Raw genomic sequence first — 24410 nt, 5'->3', positions numbered from 1 at the left:
GCGCCCGCCCCCTTCCCCTAGCGCCCCGGCGGTGCCGCTCTCGCGGGACTTCGGGGGGGGGCGACTGCCATCTTAGGGTGGGGGGGACGGTGTGAGGGGGTGCTCTCGCGTCGTGTAATCAACGGGTACAAGGCAGTGAAGTTAGCTCAGTTTCTTATTTCTAGTTTCTTTTTTTTTTCTTGTTCTAGAAATTAGCTTTAGTTAAGTACTGAGGAAATTGAAGAAGGCTATGAGAAAAAAAAGACTTATGTTGAGTCCTTGTATCAACATGGAAATGAGTATGGAAATGTAAAACGCTTGTTGTTTTAATAAAGGTGATTCCTTGTATGGGCATTGGGGAACTTCCAACAGACTTAAAACACAGAAAATATTAGGTGACTGCTAAAACGCAATCCAGAACTAAACTAGTTACCCAACTTTTACCTTCAGCTGGTCTAAGGAACGTCTGGTAAAAACACTTCCAAGACTGATAAAGGATGGGAGATCAAAATTTCAGCTGTGGCCTTAAATAACAAAGATTTTACCATCTAAAAAATAGCCAAACCGATCTGCTCCCCACAGATCCAGTTAACAAGAATTAATTTGAATCTCTACAAGAAAGCAGAAGAGCAAAACCAGAGTTCAGCAGCAGGCACACATGTGGGCTCTGGATGCCCTGATGGGCACTGGCTGCTGTTACGGTACTGCAGACCAAACAGGAGACCTGAGGCTGGCTCTGGAAATCGAGGCCTGGCTGTCTGTATGCATTTAGGTCTCCCTGCCCTATCCGAAGCTGCAGTTCAATCCAGTTCATGTGTGGGTGGTGCCTCCAGATTTAGCCTTCAGTCTCAACTGAAAGTTGGCCTTAAAGACGTCTTTTAATTGCTGACTTCCGGAGTAAACAGGTAGAAAGACCTATGTCTTTTTCAGGAATTGTTTTAGTAACCTTTATCCTCTGAGTGGCTGCATTATTCAATTATTTGGAACACCTACAATATGTCAGTGCAGGATTACGAGGTACAACTTCTGTCACTGATGAGTCATTTTAAAATAGAAAGCCTAATATATCCATGTGATGCTCATCTGCCTCTTCTTGTTCAGTGACAAAACATCTTAATTTTCTCAGGGGGTACAGGCTCTTGTGTGACAAACAGAAAACAACATCTGTTGAAGCAGTGTCATTTGGGATATTTCTGATAAACATCAGTGATTTTTATAATCCTACATGCTTCTCTCTTGTTCAGGGACATCAAAATTCAGCAAGCTGAGAACTCTGGTCTGAAGTGAAAATGAGCCATCATTTCTTCTGTGCTATGGACACTTCAGAATGGACGGCAGAGAGGTTAAGCCCTTATTAACACATACACCACAGCAGCAAACACAGTCATAATGCACGAAGTTAATTCTACCATGTTAAATACAGCTAAACTCTCTGATTCGAGTCATTACTCAAAGTGTCAGAATCTTCTGTGTTTCATTTAGAAGGAGAAATTGGTAGTGGAAACATTGTCAAATGATTCTTTGACACAATCTTATATTCTTAGCAAAAAGGCTTTTTTTTTTTCCTGAAAAGCAGCATACATAAAACATAAAAAGAAGGTTTCTTTCTTCACAGCTCGTTTGCAGATAGCCTCCATGGTCTCTTAGCTCTCCTCAGAATTGTGTTCTTAATGGTATCGTGTCCCTTTTTCCCTTCTTTTATGTGATGTACAGCTTTTAGATCTTTTTACACTGTGTGCTTTCACTGGGATCTTCTCTGGAAGGAGCAGGCACATGTGCCAGTATATGACGGAAGGCTCCCATTGTTTCACTTATCTGACTTGTTAAACAAATTTAATGGCTTTTTACAACTGACTAAATAGAAAGAAGTAATGACAACTTTAATCTGACTTATAACAACGTGGTAAATAAAGGTCTCCGCAGACAAAGCAGTAAAGTAGGAAATAACAAGTTGGGAGTAGTCAGAGAATCATAGAATGGCCTGGGTTGAAAAGGACCGTAAAGATCATCTACTTTCAACCACCCTGCTCTGGGCAGGGTTGCCAACCATTAGAGCAGGCTGCCCAGAGCTGTATCCAGCCTGGCCTTGAATGTCTCCAGGGATGGGGCATCCACAACCTCTCTGGGCAACCTGTTCCATTGCCTCACCACCCTCTGAGTGAAAAACTTTCTCCTAATATCTAACCTAAACCTCCCCTGTCTTAGTTTAAAACCATTCCCCCTTGTCCTATCACTACCAACACAACTACTAACACATATAAACAGGCATTCCCCCTCCTGTTTATATGCTCCCTTCAAGTACTGGAAGGCCGCAATGAGGTCTCCCCGGAGCCTTCTCTTCTCCAAGCTAAACAAGCCCAGTTCCCTCAACCTTTCTTCACAGGAGAGGTGCTCCAGCCCTCTGATCATTTTAGTGGGCCTCCTCTGGACCCGTTCCAAGAGCTCCACATCCTTCTTGTGCTGGGGCCCCAGGCCTGCACGCAGTGTTCCAGGTGGAGTCTCACAAAAGCAGAGTAGAGGGGGACAATCACTTCCCTCTCCCTGCTGGCCACTCCTTTTTTAATGCAGCCCAGGACATAGTTTGCCTTCCAGGCTGCAAGCATGCACTGCTGGCTCACATCCAGCTTCTCCTCCTGCAGGACCCCCAAATCCTTCTCCGCAGGGCTGCTCTCAAGTTCTTCTTCTCCCAGTCTATAGAAATACCTGTCATTTTCTGACCTGTAATGTCATAGAAAATAATGAACAAGGGGAAACATAAATAGAAACAAACAAAAAAGAGATTGAATGAGTACCAAGGTACCTGGGAATTGTACCAAGGTGCCTATGAAACATGGAAGCCTACTGGGTTCTAAAGCAGCATAAGATTATGATGGAAACCCTCCTTGGAAATTAATTATTAATTAATTATTTATGAATATACCACGTTCTGCAGTGATGTCAAGCCATTGTCTCAAATTCCATCTGTAATGAGGCTGAGATGAGAAAATAAAGAATTTCTGCATTTGCTGAAAGTGAAAAGAGGCATAGACTTTTCTCCCTAAAAGTAATGAATTCCCCATGTCTCTGAAAGGAAACCACCTAACCCCAGGCCTACTGTTGTGACATCCCACACGCACCATGCTGGACAGGGTGCGACAGTGTCTTAAGCAACCTCATCTCAGCAGTGGTGAATAGTCAGGCATCAGTTCTGACAGCCATTCTGCAGGTAACATCTCTGTGTGTGCAATAGCACGCAAGCGTGCGTGCACATGTCTTTGTCCCTCCTGAGCCAGCATGTGGCACTTGCTGGCCTATAATATACTCTTGTAATACCCTCTTGGCTGCATCCCAAGAGGAAGGATGGAGTGGCACTCAGACCATAATGGGATTGCACAGTGGGGGAGAATGACCTGCCTTCTAGCAAACAGAGTACGCAGCACCCACTTGGCGTGTGTGGAGGTGTGTAATGACACAGATCCCAGAGCCCCACCAGTCTGCCTCTCTGTACACCATCATGAACTGGCTGGAATGAAATAAGCCTTTCCCTGAGGGACAGACTGCTCAAGACAATCAAGGGATGCACTTGAAAAATCATTTTCTGGTACGTACTTCTTATTTAGCTTGCTTTGTCCCTGCAGTATGCCTTTCAGAGTTAACAGACATCAGTGACTTAAAGCTACAAATCTGCTTAGAGGGAGGCGGTTACTGTAGACAGGAGGGCTTCCGAATGAATTGTTTACATTGGAGATTGTTATACCCAATCCACCTCCCCTCAGAAGCCTCATCAAAATAACTAGTTTAACATAAAATGATCCTTGGCATCTAGGACTCGGTGATATGGAAATGACAAGGCCACTTTGATTTAGCTAGAGAGGAAATGTGAGAGGTAGTGCTATGTGCAAATTAAGCCCTTTGATCCTGACATCAATCTCTTAATTAGGAAGCTGTCAGAAAGAGGCAGTTCTGTTAACACATGTCTATCCAGATAGACCTATTGCTCTGCACAACGGTAGTATTAATTTCACCTGGGATTATCCAATTTTAATTTGTCACATTTCTCTGTGCATTATTCATCAGCATAAAATGTACTGCAAATTACTCCAGTGCCTCTGTTACCCCTAGTTACAACTACAAATGTGTCTATGCCTCGCAGAGTCCCTTACCAAACTGTCTTCAGCAGTAAACAGAGTTGCTCACTCCTGGCAAACTCTTGTTATCTTTCCATATTCACACAGCTCAGTGGCCCTGACCTGAGCTCCCCCCTATTCAGTCACAGGCACTTCTGTTGAAGAAGCCGGTAGCAAGCTGCCTGCTCGTCTCTCACTAGGTACATGTGTACTACAAAAAAACAAGGCTGCTTCTGCTTGGTATATCAAGTCTCTGCTCCTTTAGTTTACGTTTCCTGCCTCTTCAGTATGTCTAGACTTAACTGTGGAGATCCACCTCCCTTCTGATACGTATTTCAGCCATATGATGAGTTATGCTTTACTTCAGACCACTTTGAGTTCCCTGTGTTTCCATCTCATACTGTTTACATGTTGTGCTAGTACAGAAATACCGTAGTCCTCTCTGAAATAGCACTGCTACTGTGTTTCAGTCACAAATGTTAAAAATGTACTGTTCTAGAATGTGATTCTCTGCCCAAAAACATGCTGCATTTCGAATTTCAGCAGGTACGTTTCATTTGCTGAAGAAACATGTATGGCACCTTTTCCTGCAGTCTAATTGCACAAAAACCTTTTGTTTTAGACTTCTACCTTGGCACTATAAAGGTATGTACTTTGATTTATTTGCTGATTTTTGACCTGCATCTAAAAAAATCAGAACTTCTTGAGAAGATGTTGTTAATCACATACGGCTTATAGACTTCTAAAAACTGTTGTATCAGAAATAAAAGTCTGTTAAAGAACTAGCTTGAGGCAAAATCCTCAAGTCAGAATGACTCGCACAGTTAGAAACTTAAAAAATGCCCTCTGCTTTGTGGTTTCCTGACTGTCTAAAAGCCTCTGAGCCCTGAAGGGCCTATGCTCTATTTCTGCTGTAAAACATAAACAAAACACTCAGGTAAGGAGGCTAACGTTAAAACACAAAGATGTAACATGGATAAGCACAATTTACTCCCACGTACTTACTCCTATGCTTGAATGCTTACCTCCAATTTCACTATGGAACTACAGCTGGAACCCCAAGAATCTCAGACACAGAGGCTTTTTGTTATCTTTCCCATCACACATTGCAGCTAAACTGAACCTAAGAAACCAGAAAATAAGAATTCAGGCATTAGGTATACTAGGACACGTTCACAATTATTGCACATTTTCACTTGCATATTTAATAAGAGTCATACAGAATAATGCATAGCGAGGCAAACCACCCACTGCGTACAATGCCCTGAAGGAAGGTAATGCAGTTAGGTTAGGGTGTCTAGAAAAAAACTCATCCCCACTGCTTGGGCTTGCAGTTCAAGGATGAAATGTGCCTAACTCCTGGCTACTTGCTCTAGCTGGAGAAACCCTGTATCTGCCTCACTTCAGGTATACTACCTTTCTGTTTCTTTCCCAGACATCACATCTTGCGCTGGAATTTAACAGCATATGCAAGAAGAGCACAGGATTGCTGAGAGTGCATTTGGAGCAACCAGAAAGTAGGAAACTCCTAGCCATCCTGTCCTAATGTGGAAAGAGAGAAGTGGAGTTAACTTCCAGGGAGTTAACTTGCGCCTAGATGCTAGAACACAGGGACAGAGTGTTTGTTAGGAGATAGTGATAACAAAACCAGGACGTCTTAAACAGACTACAAATCCCAGTCCCTTTAGATGTGCGTGTGACCATCAGTATTTCAGTTAAGTGCCCCGAGTTCTTTTTGTCTTGAGCTCTAGGTACTGTGAAACACAGTCCACAACAGTCCAAGTCCAAGTCCAACATTGACTGATGTGCATTTTCTGACCTTGCAGAAAGAGCTGCACAACACCAAAGGGAGAGATGAGAGACACGGGCCCAGTTTCCGCTTATCTAACAGGGTCACTCAAGGAGAACCTCAGGGAAGTCAGTGGCGTTTGAGCAGCACAAGACCAGATGTTAAAGAGTTTCCTACTGGGAGTGCTTTTCAGATATTTTGAAAGGATTCAGGCACAGAGGAGAGACTGAAGTTTAAGGTTCAGCCAGGCAAGAATTAGCCTTGCTGCTTATTGGAACACTTGACTTGCAAATGACATATATGCTGAACTGGGAGCAAAGTCCTGTAATAAATAACCGTGCCTCAGTTATTTCCGCCTTTGCGCAGCAGAAAACTGCCACTTGGTGAGGGATCCTTTAATGGCACCCATGCCAGTCTCACCTTCCCTTTCCTTCTTACTCCTATGCTTACGAAAAACAGGGAACTAAGCTGCAGAAACCATACAGTGAAGATTTCTTCTGGAGAGGTAATTTCCCATCCTGTGGGCTGCAAATTGGTTTATTGCTGCATTACTTCAGAAAGAAAATCGACAGAGACAGCCAGGTGTTGTGGGAAAGCTGCCATTCAAGCAGGAGGGGAGTTGGTCAATCATGATTTATCTGGGAATAAGCATTTCAAGTGCTGAATCTGTGTAACCTGGGATTATTTGGGATCTCTTCTCTATATGTCCATTCTTGGCCACTGTTATATACTGGGTCTGGAAGTAGCTACGCCTTTGATCTGACCCAGCAGGGCTGTGCTTCATGTTTACTTGTAGCACTCCTCTTTGTTCTGGGCAGCCATTTCTGCCTTGTTGCAGTATTCTGGTTTCTGGCTCAGGTTAGAAAGTACCTATCAATTGTGAGTCACTGTGGCTGACCGTGGCTCATCTTTGTCTTGTTTGCCACGTACTGTGATTCTGTACCACCCGGCTTCACTCATAGTAACAGGTCACCCCTTCTGGAAGCTAGCATGCAAATCCAGTTCCCACATCATGAATACGGACATGAGGATGTGGTCGTAAGAATAATTGGTCTTGAAAGAAGGAAAGTCCTTCTTGAGAGAGTGTAATAAAGAACAGGGGGAAAAAATGGCAGCCAGAAAGAACGTTGCAGTGCTAAGTTTTCATAGGCGTGCAACAAAACTCAGAATCATCTTAGTTACAGATGAGCTCTGGAGGCAGCTCTAGTCTCACAGGGAATTCTTAATATAGTCACCAGATGTTGTACTGTACACAGCAGTTGCTGTTTCTCCATGTGCCACGTTTTGTTGTGTGACGTTCTACTTCCCTTCCCATTATTGGGTCACATGTGAAAATTGCATTTAAAATTTCTGCTTTAAAATGTGCGTTAGCATTGGACTTCTACTGCAATAGTCTGTCCTCTCTTGATGACATCTCTTGATATTTTTTACCTTGGTGTCACAGATACGTTTTGGAATTTTGATAACTGGTTATTTTTAACATATTTTGTGATGATTTTAAAGTGGTAAATTGTTCTGGGCTTGCTCAGAAACTTGTTAGATCCATGCTACTATATAGCCCTTTATAGCCATGAATAGGGCACAAAGATCGTGCAGCTTGCCAAAGTACTTCCTAGTTTCCATTTTGCTACCATAACAACCTTCCTTCTGTTTAGGACATTGATGTAACCCACACAGTGGCAGTATCTTGCATATAGGGGTATAATTGCTCCTTCCATTTAGTCTGAAGAAAAGGTGGTTTACACACCCATCAATTTTAACTAAGGCTGTGATTTACGGAAGCTAGTTATACCTTCCCAAATAACAGGGGTAAAAAAGTTGGCAGTTAGAGGAAAGCACATGATAAAATGAGCCCTAATTCTCTCACTACAGACTTTTCTTCCAACACTAAATACAAAAGTTTATTAAAACACGAGGGAGAAACCAACGTTGTCCCCAAACTATAGCTTAAGGTTTCTTTAATGCTGATTTTCATTTTTCAAGTGTATGAATTTCCAAAATCAAACAATTACTTTAAACACTTTTCTAGTAATTTAGTTGCAAATTTCTAAATCTCAGAAACTCCTATAGCTGCAGCATAAAATGATGATAAATCATTAAATAATTGAAAGTATTAAATCAGAAAAATAATGAAATCTGGGTACCTCTCAAAAATATGTATACAAAATATTACATAGAATTGTAAATAGTTATCATAAAATTTAACCATAACATTTTAAAGCCTGTACACATGATAAAGAGAAAAAAATCTCAAGGGTTTCAGTGAAATTATTTACGAATTATCCCATCAATCACTTACATTAATGGCACTGCAAACTGGGATTTTGATGATTATCTGTATAGCAAAGGTAAAAAATAGAACATTCAACTCAGTTAATCTTTGGTTTTCTTGTTTTTCACAAACGTTCCAGAGAACCTGTCCAAAATCCTATCTTAATTTAGGGCCAGAACAAAATAACTTCTCAAAAGTCAATGAGAAAATAAGAAACTTGAATTTGAGTATAAAGACAAAACTGGGGCAGGTGTCTCTCTTCTTCATGGGGGGTGTTCCAAGAGATCACGGACTTAGCTAGAATAAGTGCCAAAGATCATTTTCTTGTCCTGTAGTGTCCACTTGTCTTCTTGTAAAATGGTTTACAAGAGGTTTGCCATCAAACAGGAATGTACAGAAGGGATGCAGATGACTCAATATGTCCTCGTTGAGCATCATCCAAGCAGGAAGTTGTAAAACCCGCTTGAAATAAATGCTAAGAAAACATCATTAATAATAGATCATAAAAGGGTAGAAACAGAATTAAATTTTGGTCCAAGGTTAGCATTTTGCAGAACACTTTGCTTATTGCAAGTATTTTATTCTTATTATGAACTTTGAGTTGAACCTTCTCATTGGGTGTGCTGGAACAACGGGCGAGGGGAGTGATCCTTTAGAGAAGTGGAGAATGGGTCACACAGCTGTGAGGAGCTTGTGAATATGAGGTTGTGGAGGCCTGGACACACACCAGCTACTGAATCACAAATTATTCATCAGCCTTACATTCAGGAATGGCTTTTGCGTAGTAGGAAGAGATAACAGGGAAAAACAAAACAAAACAAAACAAAAAAACTTATCTTTTGGTGGGGAGATGGACCTAGCTCGCTTTGCAATGAGTTGGAGCCAAAAGCAGCAAGCAGAGGAAGAAAGAATACATGAAATCAAATCATTGTTAGTTATACGCTCCAGTCCTGTGGCTGTACCTGCCTTTCCTCAGATGCACAGGTTGCGAGCTGCAGGGACTGCACTCCTGGACTCACTGTTTAGCACAGGATCAGCAGACATGAACTCACCCAGGTTACGTTTAATAGAGCCATATGTGAATGCGTAATTTGTGTGCTCTGCTACAGAGGAGTGCTTCCTCATCTCTGATACACCGGAGAATGAGGGAATACGCCTTCCTCAAGTTACTGCAGAGTTTTCAGCAATTACTGGAGTTTTATTCAGTCTACCTGCACAGTGGAAGTTTGAAAGCCAGCTCACCATTATCAACTGCTAAAAAAATATGGTCAACATCATGTTTTAATTCATTCCTCAGTGTTCTTTATCTGGACTGTAAGTCTGCATGAGTGATGAGAGATTACTCAGAGTTTTAAATGTGGTCTACTTTCTAGGGCTTAGTCTCAGCCGAAGCCTTTCACACTCTGCAAACATTAAAAGTGAACTTTGTGAAGAGCCTTTGCCTGTGATTTCCCCCACACAGTAAAAGGCATCTAGCAGCCTTCCTGCTGTACCAAGAGTGGTAGCAAGCAAATCACAGTCCTGGAATCTTCCAAATTCCACCTGTAGTAGCCTATGGGAGAGGAAGCACTGCCTGTTCTGATCAAAGCCTGAGCCCTTTTCTGGCCTAATGTTATGTTCTTCTTGGGACTGCAGGTTGCATACAGTGATCTGAAACATAATGGTCCTTTTTAGAAAGGTAAGTCCTATTCTTTGCTATTATTTACTGGTTAGCTGGGGCCCAAAGAGGAAAAAAAGGACCTTAACATCCTTGTTCATCTCAAAAAGAACAGCAGAAGTAACCCCGTATCAACAAGATATAAAATAATCTGGACTAAAAATGCAAAAGCGTCATGCCAACTTTGGGCTAGCCTGGCTGTGCTTACGCTGAGCTGGTGACCTCTGTCACAAGGTGTGGCACTGAAACTGCAGATTACCTCTGGAATTTTATTCAGTGCAAATCGGAGCACTGTAATGTTCTTTATAACCTTGTGTGATGTTTACAGACGTTTACGCTCCAGTTATTTGGTTTTAAACATAAGCCCATAAAGTATTTTAAGAGGAAAAATAAATATTTTTTCAGTAAAAAAATTGAAACATTGACAGTAAGTGCTATGTTCAGAACAAAGTTTGTATGCAACAAGACAGTCAGCTGGAAAGCCAGTTCCGCAGCAGGTGTAAGCCAATTCATACCCCCTTGAAGATCCAGCCTACAGCTTTGTTCCATTTTCATTCTAGTCATTGGAGTACTTCTTTTTTGTTCGAATCTGAATTAATGCCTGGAGCAAGAGTAGGTATTCCTGGGGAGCCTGGGGAGTACAAACAGGGCAGTAGCTCAGGCAACACTGCAATGGTGCTTATTCCTAGGAAAGGACAGCCATAGCTCACACCTTTCCTCCAGTGACAGCAGAGCTGTCCTGCATGCTGGCTCTGCAGGCAGGATGTTGCCATGACTCCACAAATGTAAAGAGGAGCTGGGCTGAACAAACAATGCATTTTTTTCCTAAGACAGATCACAGATGCAATCACATTTGTAAGTGATTTGAAAGATAGCAGAAAAAAATACATGTAAAACTGTTGCAACGGGGCTCTCTGCGCTTCCAGGCATCTAGTCTGTCCATCTTTTTTTCCCCAAGAACGCTTTTGTTTTCAAGCATCTCACCTGAAAGAATACCACAACTACTGTGAGGCTGCCAAGGCACATTACCAGCATTCACAGTGCCGCCCCCCCACCAATTTCTAGGAGGTAGTGGAGCTGAGTAATCACTGTCCTTGTAAAAGGCGTTATGTTATTTGCTCTTGTAATACAACTAGGCTGGATGACTCAGGCAAAACCATTTTCCATGCCAGCTGTGGTGCTGGGAATAGTACTCAAAGATCCCAATGCTATCACAATTAGACTGTACTACCTGCAAGTGGTAAGAACTTGTCCAGTTAGACAGTGCAGAAGAAATTAAAGCAATAGAAAACTAAGACCAAGACACATATGCATGTGAACTACGTGGCATTAAGTCTGTCACATTACCTGACAATGACTTTTCTTCCCCTGCAGGGTGATCATGTGTGGCTGGAGACTCATACGAACAGTGAATTTAATGTCCCAATTGGGGCAGTTGTGAAAGACTCTGACTCAGGACGGATCTTGTTGGAGGATGATGAAGGCAAGGTGGGCCATGCTACAACTTTCTGTAGAAGATAAACATAAAAATCAAAAGTACAAAGTACAAAAGAACGGACTTATTGGATCAGACCAAAGCTTCATCTAGGCAAACAGTCTGACTTTGATAATGACTGGCGAGATACACTGAAAGAAATAATATAAAAAATAAGGCCAACATAGGGTGATGCTTCCCTAGTATCTACAGATCCCAACAGTATGAACATCTAGAGCTTCTTGAGCTAGTGGTTATAACCAAGTAGCTAAGAACAGGAAACAGACAAGCTACAATCCCTAAATTTAGTAGAGCTCTAGGTAAAATCATGATCCCGCTAAAGTCTGTTGAACCGGAGTTTCACACCTACCTCAAACATGTTCTGGCTGTAATGATCTGACAGAACTGCACTGTGAACACTCATGATTTAGATTAGATGCCAGGAGGAAATTCTTCACTCAGAGGGTGGTGAGGCACTGGAACAGGCTGCCCGGAGAAGCTCTGGATGCCCCATCCCTGGAAGTGTTCAAGGTTGGGTGTGATGAGGCCCTGGGCAACCTGATCTAGTGGGTGGCATGCCTGCCCATGGCAGGGGGGTTGGAACTAGATCATCTTTAAGATTCTGTGATGTCCAGAACTCACCTACACGGCTTTGTTTAAGGTTTTAAATCATCCAGTCCTGTGGAGCAGCGCACCTGCTAATTTCTGTAGTTCAGTCAGCTGTTAGAATACGCTGGGTTTAGTGTGGACTACGTTCGAGCTTGCTCTGGTCTAACATGGTGCTTTCCTTTGTTTGCCTCTAGGTAACAGCATAACCCATTAAAACTTCTGCCTTGCCTTTTTCAGGAGCACTGGATCATGGCCCAGAACATGCACATGGTGCGCCCAATGCACCCATCCTCTGTCCAAGGGGTGGAAGACATGATCCGCCTTGGGGATCTTCATGAAGCAGGCATGGTGCACAACCTCCTCATCCGCCACCAGCAGCACAAAATCTATGTGAGTGCCAAGGTTACCAGGCACGCTACTTCTAGCAATAACTTCTAATGCACCTTTAGTAGGGTGACCTGAGCTGCCTGCATGCCTTCTTTCATGCATAGGGCCCCACAACCATAACTTTGCCCAGTGCAAAGTTCAGCTACATCTGCATCAGAACAGAAAAGCAGCTTAAAAATCACTACAAAACATCTTATGATACCACAGAAAAATGCCATGCCAATTTGAGCTTTTGTGTTTTAGCCTGAGACAGCGAGGTGAGCTGTGATTTGGCCAGGAGATTATAGTTATCATTATTCCTTCTGCAAAAAAAAAAGATACCCTGGGTAATTTAGTAACAACCAGACCTTAGCACTTAGGCTTTACCTAAGTGTTGCTATGGATCTCCCAGGTTTCCCTCCTGCCTCTGCTTAGTATCACACTGTGATTGCCTTTGGCTGTATTCTTGTTTGCAGGTTTGCTGCTAGAGGTAATGCTCATAACTGTTTTCCAGACTTACACAGGATCTATCTTGGTAGCAGTGAATCCATACCAGCTGCTGCCTCTCTACACAGTTGATTATATCAGGCTGTACTGCAACAAGAGGATCGGAGAGCTGCCACCTCATGTCTTCGCCATTGCTGACAATTGTTACTTCAATATGAAGAGGAATAAGAGAGACCAGTGCTGTGTGATCAGGTGACTGGACTCAGGATGAGTGGCAGAAGCCAAGTCTGGCATGTTTTTAGGGCACCTTTGAGGACATAGGAAGTCTTCCAAATGCAAAGGCACAGACTTGAGATAACAGTAAGACTTGAGATAACAGTTTTCTCCCCTGCTACTTCATTTTCAGTCAGGGCTACAAAAGGTAGAACATACGCAAGGGATTTCCAAAGTCCATTGTTTTTCCCCAGACTCTTTGAAAATGGTGATACATTGTGCACATCTGATCCTTTGTGGTGTAAGGCTATCCTTCACCTTGGGGACACGATACTTGTGCTACTTGTGTTTTTTGCAGGGATTTCCTGAATCATAGAAACTCAGAATCATAGAATCATTAAGGTTGGAAGAGACCTCCAAGATCATCTGGTCCAACCATACTACTACCAATGTCACTCACTAAACCATGTCCCTAAGGACCAGGTCCAACCTTTCCTTAAACAACCCCAGGGACAGTGACACCACCACTTCCCTGGGCAACCCATTCCAATGCCTGACTGCTCTTTCTGAGAAGAAATACCTCCTCATTTCCAACCTGAACCTCCCCTGGTGCAACTTGAGGCCATTCCCTCTAGTCCTATCACCAGTTATCTGTGAGAAGAGGCCGACCCCCAGCTCCCCACAGCTTTCTTTCAGGTAGTTGTAGACAGCAATGAGGTCTCCCCTGAGCCTCCTCTTCTCCAGACCAAACAACCCCAGCTCCCCCAGCTGCTCCTCACAGGACTTGTGTTCCAGGCCCTTCACCAGCTTCGTAGCTCTTCTCTGGACACATTCCAAGGCCTCAATGCCCTTCTTGTACTGAGGGGCCTAAAACTGCTAACCTGAAAATGGAGGGGAAACTTTCTTTATCCTATAAACACATAACATGTATCCATTTTCTGCTAATCATCAGTGCGAATAATCAGAGTCTCATTGCAATAATATCTGACCATAGTACATCAACTGAGTTGCCTCAGCTAACACCAGCACTGAAAATCTGTCAATGTATTAAATAAAAGCAAGTGGTCATTTAATTTCTACTGGTACAGAATGTCTTTCATGGATTTGCTCATTTTTAATCAGAGGGAGAATTTAATCCTCAACCTTAGTCTAAAAAACAACTTAAATTTTAGCAGATAAGATGTTGAAAAACTACCATACTCTAGTCCTCCATGAAAGACAGCCTGATCTGCCATCCACAATGTAAATATAAGTAGGATTTATTTTTTCACCTTAGTCTGCCATTTGCCACCCTAGCCAAAAAAGAAGAAATTAAACCATTAATGATATTGTTTCTTTATGCAGTGGAGAATCTGGAGCTGGGAAAACTGAAAGCACAAAGCTAATACTACAGTTTTTGGCAGCTGTCAGTGGCCAGCATTCCTGGATAGAGCAGCAAATCCTAGAGGCCAACCCTATTCTGGAAGGTGGGTTTTTAGCAAAAAGGCCTGATTTACCACCCTTATCACAGGAATTTTATGTCAGGAAAAATTCAGGAACAGACCCTTGAACTGCTGTATTTGCATAACAGCTAAAAACCCTAAAGTACTGACAATGTAGCGTAGAAATTCTCTAGATTTTTCTGCCATGTCCCCATTAGGTCCACAGCAGCTCCCATGCTGCAGGAGGAGGTGCCACCATAGCAGGTAACTCAGAACTGCAGGGAGCACAAAAGCCTTTGGAAAGGCAGAGACCTTTTGGTAAAGCCCCCTTGTTTGGCATTTGCACCAGATAGTGGAAAAGTGACTACGAATAGATACATCTGTAGGGTAGGTCCCTAAGACATCCATCTTTCTCAGTAGAGGGATCGGGTGAGTTCCCAGAAAGTCCTTTTGCAGGTCTTAATTAAGAAGTGCTCAGCTCCCTTGGCTGGTCAGATATAGTGTATATGCGGATCATCTGAATATATATGTTTTAGGGCCCAATTATCTGGATGCACAGTATGCCTGCCTGTCATTTCAGCAGGGAGCCTTAGTCCTTGTATTCTTTAGTACTTGTCAGCACTATCATTTGGTGCACAACTTGTAAAATGCCAGCAGAAAAACAGAAGAGACTTAAAAATAGACACAATGTTCATTAACTGCAGTAATCAAGATACTACCTCTGCCCTTTGCCAATCAGCTTTTGGAAATGCCAAGACAGTTCGAAATGATAATTCAAGTCGCTTTGGGAAATACATTGATATCTACTTCAACCGCAGTGGTGTGATAGAAGGAGCCCAGATAGAACAGTTTCTTCTGGAAAAGTCACGCGTTTGCCGGCAGGTGAGGGCACTTGCAGATGTCCATTCTGCCCGCTCCTGTGTTACAAGCCTGTACTAACAAGGCTATATTGGCCTATTCCTTTCTTTCTAGGCTCCAGAGGAGAGGAACTATCACATCTTCTATTGCATGCTAATGGGGATGAATCTGGAGCAGAAAAAGATGCTGAATCTGGGAACTGCTTCAGAGTACACTTATCTCACTACGGTAACAATCTCTGCTTTCTTCTGCATTATCCCTTTGCCATTTACTTCTTCCAGCAAACAAGTACCATCAATAGGAGCTGCAGATGGGTAGTTACCAAGTATCAGCAGTCCTTTCCTTAGAGTACCAGAAGCAGTAACATCAAAAGTGCTGTGAGTCTCAGTTTCAGAGACTTACTGTAAGGTCCACCTGTCCACCACAGAAGCAGCTTGTGGCAGTTCAAAGCCTTCTATCCAAGTCAGCCTTAAGAAACATAAAGGACATCTTAAAGCATGTAGGAAATATCCCCCGCTTTCACAGACACTTAGATTTCAGATGAATGCCAGGGAGAAAGCTAATCAAGTATGTATACCTTAGGAGAAAATGAATAAGCAGAAACAATGTCAAAAATCCTCATCCTTATATCTGATATTTATATGATATGAAGAGAAACAAGAGATTTTCCTTGCCTGTTGAGTGTGGTGTCTTGCAGGGCAACTGCACATCTTGTGATGGCCGGAATGATGCGAAGGAGTATGCCCACATCCGCTCGGCTATGAAGATCCTCATGTTCTCAGACTCTGAGCACTGGGACATCAGCAAACTGCTGGCTGCTATTCTGCACCTGGGGAATGTAGAGTTTGAAGGTAAACTCAGTATTGTCTGTGCTTGGTCTTTCCTCAGACTCAATGTTAAAGGCCTAGAGATGCTGTCTGCTTCCCACTGTACAGCTTAGGTTGTGCTCCTCTGCTGTGTATTAACAGGCAGGTGGACAGGGTTGGAGGGGCAGGCAGATAAGCACCATTAAACATTAGGTAATGTTTTGAAAAACATCCGTCTAATTTTGTCACACTCAGGTTTCCATGGCTACAAATAAACCCTTATCACGCAAACTGAAACACTAGATAATATAATGCCACGCTACATTTGCTGATTGTAGTGCTCCACGAGCCAGAGGACAGAAGAGCAGTTGAGTCATGCTTGCTGTGGATATGATAGCAGTCATTCTCCTGGCTGGGTACGGTGAACACCCACCTGTATGAATGCAATTCTTGTATGGCACAGGTACAGCCTCATACACCCAGCAGCAGGATGCCAGGAGCTCTCACATTTTAGAAAAGGCCTCCTTCTCTTTGTGATGCAGAGGATCCAGTACAGTGATGCCAGCAGGGATCTTTGGAGTAATGCTGGCTGCTAAAATGGAACATTTAGACAACCTTTTTTGTCTAAATTTCCCATAAGCCAGATATAAGGAAAAAATGTTTTCAGAAACATTTTCTGAAGTCAGATATAACTTCTCCAGATCTCCAATAGCTACCGTTTAAAAGTAATAACCTTGTCAGTTTTGCTGCGACTTTTAGCCTGATGTTCGGGAGTTGGGAGGACCCCATACATGCCAGGATCCCTGACTGAAATCAGAACTCATCTTAGTAAAATCATCAAACCCGGGAGCTTCGTCAGGGAACTGATTGCTTTGTCACATTCCCAGAGCTATGGGGTTACAGAAATACGGCTGCAATAATAGCACAGCCCCCACCCCGACAGAAATGATTCACCCCAAGACTGACTGTTTCCTCATTCCAGCGGCTGTGTACGACAACTTGGACTGCTCTGATGTGATGGATTCACCACATTTTTCGACTGCAACCAAATTGCTTGAGGTAACGGACTCTCATCTTCTACTAGTTCTCTCCTTCATCCATGCTCCCTGAGTGCACTGACAAAGCATGATTAGAACATTAGAACACTGTAGAGTGTTTATGTATGGAAGCACATAAAAAGGGCTTTTCTTCCCACTGATACTCAAGTGATGCTGTTGCAGATGTGTCTGAGCTAGGAGAGCTTTCAGTCTGGGACAGCAGAATGCTGTCATGAATGCTGCTGGACAGGCAATTTGTTACAGCCCTCTTCCTGAGACAGACTTCCTTTGCTGGATCTCCTTTATCCACCTGAATGACCAGATTGCCATTCCTGTTCCTCCAGGTGGACTCCAGTGAACTTCAGAACAGTCTCACAAACCTCTCAATCATTGTCCGAGGAGAAAGTGTGTCCAGGCCTCTGAGCGTAGCTCAAGCTGCAGATGGGAGGGACGCATTTGTGAAGGTATTGGTTCTTATGTATTCTCTGTTTAAGATTGGGAATGCTTTCAAAGCTGTCTGTCTTACTAGTGAAAGAGCCTTTTGTGATAAATATTCACCCAGTGGGCTCTGTTCCCTCCTAGTCTTCAGGCATAGTCTGACATCATTGTTGCAGCACGAAGGAAAGCATTGAGATATCTCCAAAGACTGTAACGATGGTCTTCCATTTCCTCTTTAATTTTTCCCCAGGGTATATATGGACGGATTTTCCTGTGGATAGTGAATAAGATCAACTCAGCCATTTCCAACCCAACTTCTGAGAAGCCTAAAAATACGCATCAGTCCATTGGGTTGTTGGACATTTTTGGGTTTGAAAACTTTAGCAACAACAGGTAAGAGGCTCTAGATTCGTTTCCACTGGGGAGCTGAAAAGCAGCTGATGTAAATGGAAAGAACGAAGAAACAGACAAATGTTCTTTCATTATTGTCCTCATTCTCAGAGAAGCAGTGAAATTTCCATCACTGAGTTTTCCCAGTGATGATCTTGCACAGATACCATTTGTCTTCAGTCTTGGTCACATTTCTGCCTTCTCCTTCAGCTTTCTTTCTGGTGCAGCCATTGCCACGTCTATTCCAGAACCTCAGGAATTTGCTCAGAGGAGATGCTACGAGCAGGCAGTCATTACAAGCAGATGCCCCCTGTCTGTGTACCATAACATTTTTATGATGTCTCTTGGGATTCATTTTGTACATAGTACAAAAGAGGCTGTATTTGGTTTCCCTTTTCAGCCCATACTTCTATTTTGCTCAGTGTTTTTGCTCTCCTGTTGCTTTTTTGGGGGCTCCTTAATTTCTCTGCTTATAAAGACAGGTCAGCAAAACACCTGGTTAGTATACTGTTGTCCCACTGCTACCTCTCTTACTGGTGATTTCAGTCCCAAAGCACCATTTCTATATGCCCTTCTTTACAGAGGCAGCAATTCTCTAACTTGTATGGTATGTAGGTACCATATCACCAGTACTCTACAAACCATCATCCGTACTCTGCAGTCTACAAACATTGGTGGCCAGAGTAGAGAAGCTTTCTCCATTTTGTGACACAGACAACATGTGAGCACTATTGTAGCAGGGTATGCTACAGTCAGGGATGTAATAAATGACTGTGTGCAAATATTATTATTAATTACAATATTAAATATTGTAATAATTATTAATATTACTAGTATTATTTCTCTCATTCTATTTCCCTCCACCTTTGTCACCCCTCCTTGATAAATCACTTAAAACGTTCCATGTTTTTCATTCTTTCTAAATTCTGCATGGCAATTTTTTCCAATTCATTTCAACAGATGTACTTTGCTTGCTTTCAGCAAGATATTATTCCTCACTGACCTCTGGAACGTAGTCTAAGATCTGTTCAGGACAGCCTACATCTTTCACGGTCTATCTATATTTATCTATCTATCTATTACTTTATGCTGTTCCCAAAGGCTGCAATCCACATGGGGCCTCACTGTGGTGAGTACTCCACAGGCACACACTGTGCTACAGCAATTACCAGGTAATGAAACTCAGGTGCAGCATTAAGGACTAACTGACAAAAGAAGCGGTAATGCCAGTGCAAGTAAAAATAGGTCACGCATTCATATAGTCAAGCTATTCTCACAGTTATATGTTCCCCTTTACTCTAGAGTTTCTTGAAACACATACACGATCTTTTCTTGCTTACCCAGCAACACTCAGTCATCAGTTGGCTCATTTATGCTCGTCTTTATCACAGCAGAAAATGTGTCCCTTATGTTCCTAAGATTGACAACATGCAGTGGTGGTAATCATTAACACTGTGGAATATAGCAGTAGTATATCTGGATACATATTTAATACAGAGTGAACAAATACCACGGAGCAGTGCAGCACTGGCCGAGGTCCAGGGATGACCATGGTTTCCCACCTTGTCCTTCCACAGCTTTGAGCAGCTCTGCATTAACATTGCCAATGAGCACCTTCAGCAGTTCTTCGTGCACCATGTCTTCAAGCTGGAACAAGAGGAATACCTTGCAGAGCACATTGCCTGGAACAACATTGAATTCCCTGACAACCACCAGGCTCTGGAAGTCATTGCACTCAAACCCATGAACATCATCTCCCTCATTGATGAAGAGAGCAAGTTCCCAAAGGTAACTTTAAGGTTTCACCTGTAATGTTTGGTTTTCACCACAGCTCATCAGTAATGCTTGGCTTACTTAACAAGGAAGAGTGCAAAAACGCTCTCAGAGACATCATGAGAGGCAATGTCTTCCCCCTTAAAGGTGTCCCTTTTAAATTAGCTATAGGAATACTTCTGTCTTTGCTGGAGTGTGCTCTTCCTGGTATCTTGCTGTTGAAACTCTTATAGTTGTTCCAAGCGGAGAAGGAAGGACTCCTGATCATTTAGAAGTGCCTTTTTATGAAATATTTGGTTTTGTATATTGTTTGAGTATTGTTCTGCTGTTGGTCTGGATGGCAGCTTTCTCTTCTCCTGTATGACAGTCACAGTTGTGCAATGTCATTGTGAAAAATGTCATTCTACAAAGGGCAGGCATCTCAAACAGGAGAGCAGGGGTTGAAGATCCTATCTCAAACATTCCTGCAGAACATTTTCCTCATCTCCAGAGCATGGTGAGGGTAAGCAGGACTGTTAGTACAGGAATTAGATGGCAACATCAGCTTACCAGAAAAGCAAGCCCCTGCCTCAGCTCACTTGCAGTCCTCAGGCAGAAATTTAAGAGGATTGTGTACAGACAGACAGACAGACAACTTTCCCCTTTCTACCCTGAGAAGAGGGTGGTCCTTCTCTTCTCCGACTCCCAGAGCACGTGGCTTCTCAGATAGCACAGCACTAACCTAGCATGGGTGAGTGAGCAGAGCTAGCCTCACATGCACTGCAAGGGGATGAGAGTGTGATGGCATCACTTGAAGAGAAGCTGCCTGCCTGTGGAAGTCACAATCTGGGCACGCTGACTGGTATCTGCTTCGGCAGCCTTCTGGGGATTTCTGAGTCTTATACCAGTTGGGGAGTGAAAGAAGGCTCGGTGTCCCTACCTGGAAGAAGGAGCATGCACCCCTTAGACCATGGCTGGTTAGGATGGCATGGGAATGCTGGTGGGGAATTCTGCTTGTGAGCACCAAAGATTTGGGAAATTTTCAGCATGCCTGGTGATGTTGGTCATGTTATAGAGCCTTTGTAAGGCCTAGTATTTTAGGGCTGTACACCTCTAGTGCTGTGTTCTGTCCTGATGCTTGAGAGGAAGGTCTGTGTAAAAGGGGAGATACTTTTGCCACTGACTTCTTCCAGATTTGCTACACAAGTTAGGAGCAGAATTTAAGCCTTTGTTATCTCTGAGCACCACGTCTGTTTGTTTGCTGAGCATAGTCCAGTGCGGACAGGGGACCTACTTAACTGTCTTTTTCTGCCTGTGTTTGTTTCTAGGGCACAGATGCTACCATGCTCATCAAAATCAATTCCCTCCATGGCAAAAGTAAAGTTTATATCCCACCTAAGAGTGACCATGACACCAAGTTTGGCATTAACCACTTTGCTGGGGCTGTCTTTTATGAATCAAAAGGTGAGCCTGTCACTGCTGGATGTGGAGGGTGTAGAGAAAAGCATGGCTTGCCATGGGCGTATAGCACTCCAGGGTAGTGTTGATCTATGATTTCTCAGAATGGGAGTTCAAAACCTTCAGGTTTACTTAGCTGAAGTCAGAAGATCAGGAGGATTACTCTAAACTAATCAGCAAGTTACTGTAGATGAAATAGATTTTAGCTAGCCAGAGTAGCACTAGAGCCAGCTGACTGCAGAGATTTTTGTAATTTTCTTTCCATCCTATAGGTTTCCTAGGGAAAAACCGGGACACACTGAGTGCTAACATAATGCAAATGGTTCATTCCTCCAAAAACAAATTCCTGAGGCAGATTTTCCAGGTGGAAACAACCCCACCTAGTCTGGGACGTGGGACCATCCGGCGTCTTGGAAGTGACCAGGCCTACAAGGTTGGCTAAATGACACTGGGTTGCAGAAACAACTCATTTCTCCTCCTTTCTATAATGCTCTGGCTGTTCTTGACCTCCTCCTCTTCTTATTACACTGTCTCTGCAAATACATTTTCATGCATACCCTTTCCTTCAACCCATTTCAACAAAGGAGTCTGGAATAAAAGTCAGGATCTGGCATTCATGCTGTAAAGAAATGTAATGTCAGCCCTGTCTCCCAGGAGTGCTTTTAGTGTTTATATTCCTGAGTTTCCTTCTCAGGGTAGAGGGCAAACAGTCAGCTTGCTATCTTACCTGTTATCTGCTTATTCTCCTGGCATTGTTTTCTGATCCTGTTCTTTCTTCCTCAGTCTTTATCTCAATGTGGTTTTCTGCTGTTCAGAACATCTGGCCACGGACAGGTAAACAACCTGTGGGAGAAGAAAGAAGTGGTACAAGCAGCAACCGAGAAATAGCTTAGCATTTATTAAATGTTATGAGCAACTTAAGATTAACTATCAGGCCCACCTGTATTGCTCTGATGATTTTTGTCTTTTTAAAGAAGGTTGTGTTATTGGAAAAAAAACTTTCCTTAGGAGAACATTTAGAAAGTAGCATGTCAAGAAAGGAGCTACTAAATGTGGGTTACTGTCTATTGCAAAATGCATAGAAGTCAGGTGGTACATCCCTACTAATTTCAAATAGGTTGGGCCACTGCTGGGGAGCCTAAGAAGCAGCCTACAGAAAAGAACAGTGAATGAAGTGCCAGAAAAAAAAATGTGCTTTTCTGAGGTCTCAGAGTCTCTCTGCTGACTCACCAGGGGAGAAAATTCACCACCATTCCAGCAACAAGACAGGTTAACAGTGTTGTATTTGAAGGTGGTCTGTGAGACCATGAGGGCCTGGACCTCAGCCTTCTGTGACTGTCCCGCTGATTTAGTGGTACAGCAGAAAGGCCTCTAAGGTCTGAGAGTGCAAATTGCTTTTAACTCTCGTACAGCTTAAACATCTATATGCTGTTATCCTGTCCACTTCAAACAGGAGCTTGCTAGCCCTAAAATGCATCAGAGCTGCTATGAAGCATTCCCAGGAACTATTTTCCAAGGCATGAGGGTTTGGTCGCTGGAGGGCAGCATTGTCCTGTAGCTTAAAGAAGAAAGTGGCAACTTAAGTGTTAAAAAGGGGACTTTAAATGTAAGAACCAGAGTAACGAGGTACTATAAAGACCATTAAAGCGATGGGAGCCACTGGGCTTTAAATGGTTTATTTATTTTGAATGGGGGCTTTTGGGGGGGAAGGAAAAAAACATCTTTATATATAGCAGTATTGTGTTTCAAAGATTAGCTCCAAGCTTATAAAAAGCCTGTAAGAAAAAGGCCAGTGGAATCTTTTTGTTACCTGGAATCTGCACTCTTGTCACTGTAATTTAATATGCTCTTAAAACATCGAAGCAGCAGCTAAGGGTTATTGTGATAATCTGTGTGGAAAAAGAGGTAGAACTGTGCTTGCAGTGAAGCAGGGGAAGTCAGGAGCTAACTGCAGCCAAGTGCAGTCCCTCTGGGGTTACACTATTGCACCTGTAAGCAAAATTCAACCCAGGCGTTGTCAGACATAAAGCACTGTACCTGCAGCCACAGACAGAGCAGCTTTTACATTATCCTCCAGTAGAAGGTTGCCTTTTCACTACTTACTGTAGCATTAATGAGCAAGGAGACCATCCGAAGCATTAAGGAATAAGCTGCTTGGAATCCTTAGCAATTCTACTTAGCTATGAACTGGCAGCAAAATGCCTGGCCTGGAGGTTATTATTGCTTTGGAAATGTCTGTTTCTTACCAAACTTTCAGGCACATATCCATGAATAATGGTTTGACACCCAGGCCCTACACTAAGCACAGCCTTGAATGGAAGAGACAGGCCTATGTGGGCCCCCGTGGGAGGAATTTCTTCCACCACAGCCACCCCCACTGCTAGAAATTATTGCCCAAGTAGGTAAAGGAGCTCAGTGGGGTTTCCTCAAAAGAATCTTCCCAAATAAGATGCAGATGACAGATTTAGCTCCCATATAGGTAGATTAACTTTTCCTGGCATCTGTTTGATACCATTACTTCGTACAAAAATATGAAGATTTATCATCTGGCTCTCTGACAATGAATGATGTAGCAGTCAGCATGTGCTTACTCTTCCCAGGGCTTGGATACCTCCAAACGGCTCTCTACTCTGGGAGGACAGTTCAAGCAATCCCTAGAAAAACTCATGAAAATCCTTGGTCAGTGCCAGCCATACTTCATCCGCTGCATCAAACCGAACGACTACAAGAAACCCCTGGTAATGCTTTAACATTATGAGCTCTTGTTTTCAGTAAACTTTTTAATGATAAAAAGGTATCCGTTGCTATGTAGCATTTTCTGTCTTTACTTCAGCCAAAAAGAGCTGGAGTACAAGCCATTACTGTAAGAAAAAGGGCAATAGGATAGAGTAATAGAGTGATGGATGGAAGAAAAGCACACAGATGTGTTCCTGGGAGGAGCTGTAAAAGCCAGTCCTGTAAAGATAAGGAGAGAACTGGAGAGTTTCTAGCCCAATCAAGGGGAAAAATGAAAAAAAAAAAAGGATTCAGCCATGATCATATTTTGAAATAGCCTGAGAGAGATGAAGGGAGCTGTTGGTATTTGAGAGAGGGGTAATGTAGCCTAATTTGACACTACAAAAGAAGAGGAGCAAGTTTATTGTTAAGATACTTGGCTAGAACTTGGGAGATCACAACCCAGTTCTACACCAAATCCTTGTATGGTGTTTGTCAAGTGACTTAATCATTTTTAAAGTACTGCATGTGGCCTAGTGAACCTATTTTTAATCTGCATTACAAAAAAAAAAAGCAGCACTCATGCTATGTATACCCAAAGAACATAAGTTTCTACTACAGTT

The 24410-nt window shown here is 42.9% G+C and overlaps 1 protein-coding gene across 1 annotated transcript in view; it reads left to right on the top strand.

The window, feature by feature from the left end:
* Nucleotides 1-75: 75 nt before the first annotated feature.
* The window catches only part of MYO7B (myosin VIIB), a 57530-nt gene continuing 33195 nt past the window's right edge, over nt 76-24410 (top strand). The window contains exons 1-17 of the mRNA XM_083849369.1: nt 76-884; nt 1224-4730; nt 9782-9824; nt 11178-11291; nt 12124-12276; nt 12767-12951; nt 14257-14378; nt 15073-15215; nt 15306-15419; nt 15889-16042; nt 16980-17056; nt 17379-17498; nt 17723-17865; nt 19440-19650; nt 20943-21078; nt 21345-21505; nt 23673-23810. Of these exons, the coding sequence (XP_083705495.1) occupies nt 9807-9824; nt 11178-11291; nt 12124-12276; nt 12767-12951; nt 14257-14378; nt 15073-15215; nt 15306-15419; nt 15889-16042; nt 16980-17056; nt 17379-17498; nt 17723-17865; nt 19440-19650; nt 20943-21078; nt 21345-21505; nt 23673-23810 (1989 nt within the window). The 5' untranslated portion in view covers nt 76-884; nt 1224-4730; nt 9782-9806. The remainder of the gene's footprint in view (nt 885-1223; nt 4731-9781; nt 9825-11177; nt 11292-12123; nt 12277-12766; nt 12952-14256; nt 14379-15072; nt 15216-15305; nt 15420-15888; nt 16043-16979; nt 17057-17378; nt 17499-17722; nt 17866-19439; nt 19651-20942; nt 21079-21344; nt 21506-23672; nt 23811-24410) is intronic.

Source organism: Anser anser, assembly GCF_964211835.1.
Source record: "Anser anser genome assembly, chromosome: 9".
Taxonomy (NCBI): Eukaryota; Metazoa; Chordata; class Aves; order Anseriformes; family Anatidae; genus Anser; species Anser anser.
The sequence above is the reverse complement of the archived record's forward strand: the minus strand, read 5'-3'. Positions and strand labels throughout refer to the sequence as shown.